Source organism: Leptosomus discolor, chromosome 19, assembly GCF_034619465.1.
Source record: "Leptosomus discolor isolate bLepDis1 chromosome 19, bLepDis1.hap2, whole genome shotgun sequence".
Taxonomy (NCBI): Eukaryota; Metazoa; Chordata; class Aves; order Leptosomiformes; family Leptosomidae; genus Leptosomus; species Leptosomus discolor.
Genome location: NC_141409.1, coordinates 5,544,954 through 5,557,134, shown reverse-complemented (window position 1 = coordinate 5,557,134; position 12,181 = coordinate 5,544,954). Strand labels below are relative to the sequence as shown.

The 12,181-nt window shown below is 53.9% G+C and overlaps 1 protein-coding gene across 1 annotated transcript in view; it reads left to right on the top strand.

Moving 5' to 3' along the window:
• Nucleotides 1-12,181, top strand: part of ASTN2 (astrotactin 2) — a 354,284-nt gene that overhangs the window by 244,953 nt on the left and 97,150 nt on the right. The window contains exon 17 of the mRNA XM_086475491.1: nucleotides 6,373-6,638. Coding sequence (XP_086331617.1) covers nucleotides 6,373-6,638 — 266 coding nt within the window. The remainder of the gene's footprint in view (nucleotides 1-6,372; nucleotides 6,639-12,181) is intronic.

Genomic DNA, 12,181 nt, shown 5'->3' with positions numbered 1-12,181 from the left:
GTGGCCAGGCTCGTCTTTCCGAGGCGTGGGTCTCCCCGCAGGGTGAGGCCCCCGGAGGTCCTGGCGAAGGGGCTGGGGGGGTGACAGTGACAGAGCGGGCGGTGGCGGGATCTGCAGCCCGAGAGCCATCCTGCCGGGTGCCACGAGGGGGCAGCAGGGCCTCACGGACCGCGTGGCCACAACTGCCCCGCAGCCGCGGCGGGACGGAGCCCCGCGGCGGGACGGAGCCCCACGCCGCGGCAGGTTCCCCAGGTCCCCGCACCGTGGCAGGTCCCCACGCCGTTGCAGGTCCCCACGCCATGCAAGGCTCCACACCGTTGCAGGTCCCCACACCATGGGAGGTCTCCACACTGCGGCAGGTCCCCAGGTCCTCGCACCATGGCAGGTCCCCGTGCCATTGTAGGTCCCCACGCCATGCAAGGCTCCACACCGTTGCAGGTCCCCACACCATGGCAGGTCCCTAGGTCCCCATACCGTGGCAGGTCCCCGTGCCATTGTAGGTCCCCACGCCATGCAAGGCTCCACACCGTTGCAGGTCTCCACACCATGGGAGGTCCCCACGCCGTGGCAGGTCCCCAGGTCCCCACGCTGTGGCAGGTCCCCACGCCATGCAGGTCTCCACGCCATGGCAGCTCCCCGGGCCACCCCACCAGCTGCTCGGGGGGGCTCAGCAGAGGTGTCCCACGGGCGTACGCCTGCGGTTGCCCACAAGCCCCAGCGTGCACGCTTCTGGGGTCTGCGCTCGTGTGCTGCTTCCCTCCTGGACAGGCTGTAGTCCTGCCTTCGCCCAGGCTTCCCACACGGGATTCCATGCCATGGGACAGCTGCATTCCCCAAAAGACAGGTAGCTTTTCCTAGGTGAACCCTCACTTGCCGCAGCCCACAGGACGCGGGCGTTGCTGGCTGCTTGGTGGTTTGGCACAGCCGGCCCGAGCCGCTGCCAGTACAGCCCTTCCTGGGCAGCATCGGGGGTTGGCACTGCGCTTCTTGCATACATGGGTGCATGACAGAGGGGCAATGCTGGCTCACCCAGGCATCGCACCCACACCTTCCTCACAGCCCCGAGCAGTGTTTGCCCATCGCTAACCCTGGGCAGCATTAAACCTGTCCAGGTTCTTCACAAACCTGGTGGTACTGCACTGACAATATCTCACTGCAAGAGAAATTCCTGGGAAAACACATCTATTGATTTTCTTTCTAACTCCCTTTCGATGGATTTGCCAACAAATGGGGTATTATTCCACCAGGTAATAAATGGGCAGCCTGTGCGAACAGATGTGTATTGGCCATAAATCCTCACTGCCTTGCCCATGGTGGCACAAGGTCTGTCCAGCTGGAGGGTGGTGTAAAGGGGAGGTGGACCAGAATTACCTCTTCTTTGCATGGAATGCAAAACCCAGCTTCTAAATCAGGCGTGGCTGAGCAGCCCGTTGGTGTTGGTGGGGTTAACCTGCTGAGCCTGGAGAAATCCCTACCTGGGTCTATTCCTGATGTTCCCTTTATGGCTTCAGCTGGAGAGCCTTCTCTTCTCCTTATTCCAAACATTTTTGCTCTTGAAGAGCTATCACATCCTACCCCTGATGTGGCTGCATTCTTGTGGTAAGTGAAGTGATTCCCAGTTTTGGAATGACTTGGGACCTTTTATGAGGTATAAAACGCTGGACCATTAGCAAACCCATAGTCTCCTGGGAGCTCTCAAGACAGAGTAGCACTCCAATACAAAAGGATTAGGTATTGTGCTTTTGTTATTGTTATATTAGCGGTATTATTGTGCTTCCCTCTTGTCCAAGCACTAGGAGGTGCTGCTGGTAACGCTGGAAGCATTTCCCGACATCTGCAACTGCTGCATCCCGAGCAGGGAGCCCTGTGCAGGCAGTCACCTTGTGCTGTGGGGTTATTAAATCCTGATGGAGCACAGAGACAGAACCAGGCACCCCGACAGGCGAGCAGTACCTCTGCACACTGTGCTGCTCACCCTCCCTTTCTTACGCAAAGCTTGATACTTGGTGGAAGGCTGTTAATTTATTTGTTTTGTTGTGTTGGTTTTTTTTTTTGAATACATATTTCAGACAAACAAACAAGCTAATAACTCCCACAAGTTGCCGTGATGCGCCTAACCACATCCGCGCCGTTGTGCTTCCAGACAGATGTTGCCAGGATTCAGCTGAGTCACCAGCAGCGTTAGCGAAAGCATGTTCAGATGCAAGGACTGATAAGGAATCCCTCTGTCCTCACTGCTGCTGCGCTGCAGCCCCTGCAGCCTTATCCTCCTGCCAGAACGGGACCTTTGGAGCACCCTAGCAGCGATCACCTGCAAAGCCCTTTCCTTACGAGTGAAGCAGAGGCTTTGCAGGAGCAATTTGAGTTCTCTGGGAGGTTACCCACTTCTGCATGGGGCTTGTGCAACGTTGACCTGAACACTACAGCTGGGTTCACTTTGGACTGGACCCAGCTTGCGGTGAAGACAACAGGCTTCACTGGCAGCTGGAGGTGGCATTGCAATGGTACATTGCAGGGTCTGGTTCTGATTCTCTCCGATCCGATGGCAAAAACTTCCCTTTGACTTCATCAGGAACAGGGTTGGGCTGCCCGTGTTTTCATTCAAGAAGCAGCCAGTCAGGTGGGCCGCAGCACTGACGAACGCTGTGCAGCGACTAGGTAGTAAAAGCCAGACCAAGCCTCCAGTAATATGTGGGGGTTTTCCAGTTCACTGTCAGGTTCGTCGTGAGGAGAGCGGGCTTGTCCCCCAAGCCCCCTCCTTGCATGCAGGCAGTTGAGCAGATGACTGAAGCTCATCTCAGGGGTAGGAGAAAGGGAGATGGAGGGACCCTGATCCTGGACTACAGTTGCAATGGCAGGTTCAGGAATAAAGGAGTGTGTTTTGGGGGAAAATACCTCCCAGATCCGAATAAGTCCTCTGTGAGATGCCGTGAGTGGTAAGTGATGTGGGTGGGAAGAGAAGGAAGCATGATCTCCGTCAAGGAAATCACCAGCTTTCTAGGGATGAGGCACCTGGAGCTGATACTTTCTGCCCCCTGAGCAAGCAGATGAGGAGCAGCAGTTCCTCCTTGCTGCCTCTCCCCGGCTCTGGAGGAGCTGGCTCACAAGCAGAGTGTGCAGCTGGCCCTCTCAGATGGGTTTTAATAGCAGAAACAGGGTGATTATTTTGTTAGGACTCTACTTAAGCCCCCAAAGCTCATTCCACAAAAGCTACCAGGACTTGCTATCCAGTGCTGATGACTTCCAAGTGCTCGTCTGGATGAGAGCTGGCAATTTGGAGTGAAGCCTGTCTCCCTCTGCTGAGCCACATCCTATTTCATTTTCTTCTTTTGGAGTCGCATCCAGCGCCTTTTCAGTACAAGGGAACACCATGGTTCTCTTGCCAGCATGTAGAACCAGTAAGCTGGGCTGCAGTAACCCCTTACCTCCCCAGGAAGCCAGTCTGCAAAGCAATCCTTTTCCCCAAAGTGACTGGAGCTTCAAGTGTTACAAAGAGGATTAAATGCAGACAGCCGTGTCCACCTGAAGTATGAAGTCTGCTCTGCTGACAAGTCTACCATGAGTCACCAGCCTTCATGGTTAATCTTCTGTTACTGAGTGCATGGCTGCTACGGAAGGGGAGCTGCACTGCTCGCAGTTTTCTGCCTTAGTTTATTTGCAGACACTTTCCCCTGTGCAGCTCCATTCGATGACTGCTGCTCCTGAAATGGCTTTGCTCCATCTAGGTTTCCTTCAGGAGAAAGGAGGAACCCTCACTTTCATGCCAGTCCCTTTGGAGAGCTCTTGAAGCCACCACCTCCACCACCCCCGGCTACGGTGCCCTTTCCTGGGAGCGATGGGTGAAGGAGGTAGCGGGCAGCGCAGGATACGTTGGACAAGCTCATGTTAATTTTCTTTTCTTGCTAAAGGGGCTGTGTTGTCAGGGTGGACGCTGAAGGATGGCTCTCCTTGTCTAGCCCACCATTTGCAGGGAGACCATGTCCTCTCTGTCCCCATGGCAATGTGTCTGGTGCAGCACTGCTGCATGGAGCTTCATCTGTATCCCTGAGCGGGGCAGCTAATGCAAACACTTGAAGCAAAGCTCTTACAGCTGCATCCGTCGGGGGTGTCCGTCAGTTGGAGCAAGGCAGGAAGACCGGAGTTAGCATTCTCCTGCAGAGGGAAGTTCTTGCTCAGAGGTTTATTTTGCTCCTTACTTGCCTCAGCTTGCTCCTTGCAAACACAGACCATAACTGAGGAGCTCCAAGTTGCTCTTCCTGCTTATTTGCCCTGCTCCTTACTGCTTGTTTGTACTCAAAGAGCACCTGAGCCCACAAGCACTGTGTGCCCTGTGTGCCCTGTGCTTCCACACAGAGCGGATGGGTGACACGGGAGGAGAAGCACAGAGCAGAGAGCTTGGGACGGAGCCTCTGATGAGGCATTCCCAGAGCAGTGCTCTAGCAGCTGAACCATGCTGCCCATCCAGCCTGGGCTGTCTCCAGGTCTTCTTCCAGGTGTTGGTGGAAGCCTATATGCGCGATTTGAACAATGATTTTCAGAAAGCCTTTTAGAAAGGCTTGCAGCTATGTGCCACACCTCTGGACAAGGCTTAGCTATGCTTGGGCTAAGCCATAGCCCGTGTTAAGGACACATCCAGACATTTGGTGCTAGTGGTCTATAATTCTTAGCTACAGAGCAAATAATTCTGGAAGGAAGGTTTGATATGCTATTGCCAATCATGAGATAACTGATTCCACTTTCTCTTCAGCTCTATGTTCATGTTCTCCCTTAAAGCATGGCTCCAAAACTTACTTTTGCATGGAGATCACTACTTCAGCTCTAGTGAAGAAGCGTTGCAGCCCAGAAGTGTCATTGTCGTCTCTTTCTTTCTCTTCTACGTGTAGTTTAATAGCAATGTTAAAAAAAAAAAAAAAAAGTAATTCTTATCCAGAAGCGAGAACAGGCTCATGGTACTGCCTTGTAGCTTCCCTCTTTCTGAGCCACCCAGTTTATCATGGCTTCATGGCCTTCCCCTGCGAAGCTTGAAGTTGCCTGGAGCTGCTCTTCTTGAAAATAATCTCTCCAAGAACCACTTCCAACTCTCATTTTCCATGTCTGTGTACACCAGTGTCTCTCTAGAAGTTGAGACATCTCCTCACAGCCTTGTTTTAATTAATCTTAGAAACTGCCCCCCTTTTATTCCACTGAAAGATGGGTTGGTTGGAATGTGCTCGTTCTTCCCATGACAGCTTTGATCCCGTGCACAGAACTGCTCTGTGACAGCCAGACAGCAGGGAAGGGCTGTCCGTAGCCTGAAGGGCTTCAAGAGTCATGAATGAACGCTGTGTTTACTTGTATTTCTAATTGACTAGTGCCTTGCCAGATCAGCTGCGTGTCACTGCAAGCCAAGGGCATTGAGACAATCCTTGTTCCTCTACAGCTCCTTCTTCGGACTGGGAAGTTGTTGCTGGAGGCCACAGCCATCCAGCTCATGCTGTTGGGAGCCTCATTTGGGATCAGGATGAAGAAAGGCTTTTCTTCTGTGGGTCTGTCACCAGGTTATGGAAGTTGGGCCTTCCTTCTTGGACCAAAGAGTTTAAACAGAAGTGTACTGGACAAAGATGGGAGTCCTGTCTCCTTTGCTCGGGGTATCACCAGGTGCGATACTTTCCTTGTCCTTAGCGAGCATTGGGACCAAGGCAGAACAAAGTAAGGCTCTCTGGGTTTATTGCCTTGTGGTTAAGACCACCGGGAAGTTTCACAATGGATTTCAAAGGTCTGAATGTTTCCTGAAAGCAGAGTGTTGACAGTTTGGTTTTGGTAATGCCTCTGTCTATTCCCCGTGCAGTGAGTTTGTTCCAGGACCTGCTTAAACCCCTGCCAAGGGATTTCATCCCACAATGTTGACTCTTTGCAGCCTCCTGTGGGTCCATCTCAGTGCCCTGGATAATCTGTCACCCAAAAGAGAGAGCTAAGGACCACAGGGACTAGAGAGGGCTGGCGCTGGGGTGGGGGTGAGGGCACTCAGCTCTTTGATCTGGTCCCTTTAGAGAGGTTTCTGTTTGTCAGGGAAGATATACTTGAGTGGTTTTGTTTCATTTTGAAGTGCAGAAAGTGAATATGCAAGTTACAAAAAAGAAGAAGGAGAACACAGTCAGTTCTGTCACTCTAGAAGGGCTTGTCTGCAAATGCTCACACTTTCTACCCACTCCCAACCAGTGACCTGCAAGTCCTGTTTTTCTCCTTCTGTCCTTGACCTTTCTGGTTTCCTGCTCCCACCTGGCGTCTTCAGCAGTTGCGTTTATCCTGGCTGCAGCAAAGTTTAGGTTTGGGAAGATGACTGTGCTGAGATTTGTTTAATGTTATTTGGTTTCTTCCCTCTCCCTAAACCAGAAACAACTGAGCTTGGGAACAAGAAGGAGTTGAAGTCCATGCCCTTCATCACGTATCTCTCAGGCCTGCTGACAGCACAGATGCTGTCTGATGACCACCTCATCTCAGGTGTGGAGATTCACTGCGAGGAGAAAGGGCGCTGCCCATCCACTTGCCATTTGTGCCGGCGCCCTGGCAAGGAGCAGCTCAGCCCTACACCCGTTCTGCTGGAGATCAACCGAGTGGTGCCTCTGTACGCTTTGATCCAGGACAACGATACCAGGGAGGTGAGTGAGCCGGTGATGGACCAGCTCCACTGCTATGATCCTGCCTTAGTCACCCTTAAGTCTGCCTGCCTCAGTCTCTGCATAAGTGTTGCGTTCCCTGGAGTGGGGCAGTGTTTTTGTGTGCGTGTTTGGTCGGGAACGCTTCGGGATGGTGTCAGCAATGGAGCTGGCAGATCCTGCTGCCCACCACTTAAAGCCCTCACAGACCTGTGTCTCCTGGCCTTCAGTATGGTGAAGGCAATGCCAGGGCCACGGGCATTCCTAGCGTCCATCCACAGCAGGCACCGGTGTGCAGGGTGCATCCTGCGGAGGGGTCTTAAGAGCCACGCATCAGATCAGTCTTTTGCTCCTGGCTCTGAGATCTCAGCTGTAGCTGTGGGAGGGGTGGCCAAAGCCCTCGCAGGGCTCCAGTGTAGCTTTGCAACTAACCAGCCCCTTGGGACAGTCCCGCAGCCACAGGAGGTCAGTGTTACTCCAGGAGGGACCGGCCAAGCTGGAGGTCACCCTTCCCTGCGGTTGGGCTCCTCTGCCTCCTGCAAGAACTTCAGTGTTAATCCTATGGAGATTGATTTCCCACTGTCTTGGTTAGGCTGCTGACCCCCACCCTCCTCTGGAGCCCTCTAACCCAAATATCAGGTCCAAAAATGATAGACCTGCTTAAAGTCACTTACTAGCACTGAGCCCGCACTTGATTAAGATGCCTGGAGGGAGCCAAGGTGCAGCAGCTGTGGGTGGGATGCAGAGGGCTGCAAGTTGGGAAGCAATCCTAGCACATGGAGGTGTGACCAGCAGGAATGATGCTTCATCCCCTTCCCAGATCCACGGGTAAAAGAGCTCCTGTGCTTCTCCTGGCACACAAGTCCTTTGTGGGCACTGTCCCTCCTTGTCTACCTCTTGATCTTGTTCCTGTCTGTCAACACTCCTGGTTTTTCCATGCAGCTGTGATTTACTTCCGTACCTCAGTTCCTCCCTCTTTCCATCTCTTTTCCCCAAACTCCCTTTCTCTCACTGTTTTCTGGTCCTGCATCCTTTCTCCACCCATGCCTGCTCTTCCTTCTGGGCAATTCTGGTGTAGACATTGACCTGCCGTTATCAGCATGTCCAAGGCAGTGCTGGGATGAGGCGTTATGGGTACAGAGAGAGCAGTGGGAAAGTTGGTTTCCTTCAGGCAAGAAAGATGCGCTTCCCAGCAATGATCTGCAGCTCCTTTTGGGGTACAAGAAGTAGGTTAGCCAGCAGGGAAGGGGTAACAGTGAAAGCAAGCAGAGCCCACCAGGATCTGGGGGATCTCCATGGACCCTGCTCACCACCAGCTCCCTTTCCTAGCCCTGTGCCCAGATGGCAATGCCACCCTGCCTTTATGGCCCTGGCTGCAAGGTCCCCTCCTCACCTGTCCCCCCAGCCCTGCCAGCCTTGCTTGGGGTGCCTTCTTGTCCTGGGGAGCTGGAGCCTGCGTTTCACCAGCAGCAATCTCCTTCCCTCTCCCTGCCTCCCCTGGCTCGTGCGGAGGGCCGGCCCCGTCAGCTGCAGCTGGAGGACAGCCCGCATTGTGCTTTCTGCTGAGGCGCCGGGAAAACCAGCAAACAAACACACAAACAAAACCCCAGTGAAACAACCAAACCAGAGAAGCCCCAACCGTCTTCCAGAGGGCTGCGTTTGATGCCTCCCTCCTCTTCCTTCCACCTGCTCACCCAGAGGTGGAGGGGCACCCATGGGGAGCCTGTCTGCGCAAGGGTGCTGCGGGTGAATCTGCTCTCCCTTCACCCCAGGGCGCTCTCAGTCAGCGGTGCTGGGGTTAGAGGTGGCAGGGCGAGGGATTTGGGCAGCTGCAGGATGGAGGGTGTTGCCAGAGGAAGTGCTAAGGGGACAGCAGGAGCTGGCAGCGAGCAGCACAAGCCAGGACACGTCACCTTGTGCCGTCCGCAGCGGAGGGTTCTGGGGTGGGGGGCAGGTCGGTGCCCGCTGTCCTCTCTGACCCCACGCACACAGCTGGACTGGGTCTCGTCGTTCTGGCTGTGAGCTTCTCTTGATGGCTTCTCATCCACCCGGTCCCTGCAGCCCACCCAAGGCCATCCCCATCCTTGCCGCAGCAGGACGCAGGGACTGCTTTTTGCCTTTCCTGCCCTACCTTCTCTTTCCTGGCCATTCCCATTCCCTCAACATGAATCTCTTGTCTCGTATCAGTTCCTTTCCCCGTCTTGTTCACTTTTTAAGCCTCCATCTGATCTGCTGTCCTGCTCCCTCCATCCCTTCCTCCCCAGCTGGCTTCTCGCCCATCTCTCTGTCGGCCTCTCTTCTGCAAGGCTGTTTGTTTCTCTCCTTCTCCTCCCCCTGCTGCCCTTCAGCCCCCCAGGCAGGGATGAATCTGGGGGCTGTAATCCGCAGCTGCTGGAGGGGCTTGCTGCCACCCCAGCACAAACCTCGGCTCTTGGCACTGGAGGTTTTACTGGGCGGCCTGGGCTGGGCAAAGCTGCACCCACCTGTCTGGAGGAGATGGAGCTGATGGTAGCCATGCCCATGCCCTAGAGGGATGGATGGTTTGGTGCGGGGTTAGCACTGCGTGTGCAAGAACGTGCCCCCACGCCTCTCATGGCATCGTGAGCCCCGGGATGAGGGATGCCTGCGGGCGCAGGAGCATGGCCTTCCCCTCACCTTCCCCTGTGAGCGGGGAGGGAGGGTGGCCACGACAGGGAAAGGGGTCTAGGGGTGGTGGGAAGCTGCCACCACCACAGGGGCATCACCCTGTCACCGAGACCCAGTGGTGTGCCCTGGTCTGCTGCGAGCGTGCTGGAAAGCTGCTGGCTGTAACCGCTGCCTCGCTCTGCGCACTGGTGTAGGCTCCCAAAGGGCAGGCGCTGTCAGGAGCATCTCGTGTACAGTCTGGATGATGAAATGTCCTTTTTCAGCATCAAGTAAGAGGTCTGGGGCGGGGCCCCAGGCACTGAGCAGAGTGGCGTTTGCCTGTGGCATGAACAAGATTTGCAGATGCCTGGGCTGAGCCAAGTCCTGCACCTCCAAGCGCAGCATCCACAGCTGAGTGCTCCCTTGCCTGCTTTTCCCCGTTCATGTGGGTAATACTCAATCGATACAGCAAACGCTGACCTTACGGGAACTGAAAGCAGATCCCTGTTCCCCCATGGTATTAAAAAAATAATAATTGTAAACAATAAAGATCTTTCTCTTTGCATATATGTGCATGTAGATAATTATATACGTGTACAGAGAGAAAGCTAATTCATTAATAAGGTGGATACTAATATCTGTAAAGTTTGCTGAAAGTTTTCCCATTTAAGCCTAGCAGCAGAGATGAGGCAAGACACAGGTAAAAACATTTTTCCCACTTCAGTATGTGTAGCTCCTTTTAGCAGGTTTGTCTTTTCATCTGCCTCAGTGCAGTGAGTTATGCGCTTTTTAAAATTTACAACTACCACATGGTACAAGGCCATGTTCTTGCTTGCTGATGACCTTGCCAGACTCTTAAGTGCTGGGGTTTAAGTTTCCACGCTGGGTGTCTGCCTTGGGCTGATTTGCGATTTCTCTACGCATGCACGTTTGATTTCAGCTAAAACTGACCATTTCCAAGAGGGAGATTGGATGAAAATATATTGCTTTGCCCACAAGAAATAAGTTGGAAAACTCTTTATTTCCATGTCATTGAGAACTGTTGTTTGCTTCTTGCTTTGAAACAAGGCCTTGAAATTTAGAAGGGCTCCAGAGTCAGGTTTTGCCTTTTGCTGCCCAGGGAGCATTTGTCTGGAGGCGTTTGTGCTGTGAGCTTAAGGAAACTCAACTGTGTGTGATCAGCAGGGGTTTGGTCTGTCTCCCCAGTCGTGCTCAAGCATCGTTCTTGCTCCTAGCAGTGGGGAGGAACAGCATATCAAGGCACTGCCAGTTATTGATGGCCCCTCTTTGCCTTCTTGCATGCAATGAAAACTACGGGTTGAGCCCCTGCTAGGAGGTGTTTCTGTTTCCTCCTGTGGTTTGATGGCGTTGGTCAGAGAACTTGCGTGGTCCCTGGTAGCTTCAGCCTGGCTGGGGACTTTGGCAGTGCTGGGCAAGGAGCTTTTTCGGGTCAAGGAATTGTGTTTGAAAGTCCAAGCACCTTTTGAATGGCTTTGTTGAATGGCTTTTTCATAGCCATCATGGCTGATGTGGCTGTGGGTGGAAGGTTTCACAGAGGAAGGACTGATTGTTGGAACAGCGGCAATGCTGGAGTCCTGTCTCCACTGGTCCCAGTCAGCCGGTGAGATTAAACTAGTCCAAGCAGGTTTGTAGCACCATTGCTGCTACAGCTCCATTGCTCTTCAGTGTAAATGCTCACAACAGCCGTTCAAAAGATGTAAAGAGACAGAAAAGCTGTGACCTTGGCAGTGACTTCTCTGGATGTCTCTGGAGCCTGCATCTGACTTTGATCGGTGCCATCTGCCCACATCTGTCTTCTGCTTCACTTGTGCTCTGCAGCAGTGGAGGCACCAGAGTGGTCAAAGCAGTGGTCCCTCCATTGCTATGTCCAGGTGGAGCTGGAGGAGTTTCCTCACTGCAGGACTGTGAAAGAAACGTCAGCCAGTGTCAGTGGCTGGCCAGGCCCAACAGCAAGGAGTTTCTGTATGTTGTGGGGCTTTCTGCTGGCAAAACGCCCCTGACACCTCAAGGGCAGGATGCTGTTTAGTGCATGTGATGGGAGAGAAGAGAGACGTGGTGACCCTGGCTGGTTTCCCTCTAGTGAGGATCCTGGAGCCAAAGGAGGGGAGAGCTGCACGTCACCCCAGCGAGAGTGCCAGGCTGTGGTGACCTTCCTCCTCCACCAACATATTCCTGCCTGCCCTCACCCCACGGGATGGGCAACATACTTCTTACTGCCCAGCGTAGCCCTGGAATCCACCAAGAGGCAGGGGCTGAGAGCAAGACCCCCCAGGTCTGCGTATTCTGCAAACCTCCACGTCCCCTGGCTGGGCTGGAGGAAGGCGAGCCAGGCGGCTAACCCTGAGAGGTGCCAGGAGGAGCGGGGGTGCCCTGCTTTCCCCATTCCTCCCACTGCCAGCACTGGCTCCAAAATGATGATCCAGTGCACGCAGGAGCACCTTTGATGCAGAGGTACATGTGCGTAGCCGGAGCCACAGGGCAGCCGTGGCCAGCGGTGGGGGAGGAAAGGGGCAGGCATGTTCAGTAACATGGTCCTTTCTGTTTGTGGTCTGTTCCTTTCTCCCCCAAAACCCGAAACAAACACAAAGCTGCTCCCTCAGAGCAGCTCAGCCAGCTGTAGAAGTGCTTAGAGGGTGGCGTGGGGAAGGGAGGCAGGAGAGATCAATCTCACTCCTGGTGGGAAATGGACTCAAACCCCTGTTGTTTGTATTTAAGGAAACAAAGGGATACGGAGCCTGGATTTTTAGAAGACCCCTAGGACCTCGATATAATTTGAAAATTGAGTACTCTCGGCATTTGCGTGCAGCCATGGCCTCCTCGCAGCACACGCGACCCAGCCTGTGGTGCAGAGGCTTGTTGTGGGGCACGTCCCCGCGCTGCCGGCCCCATCGGCCTCGGCA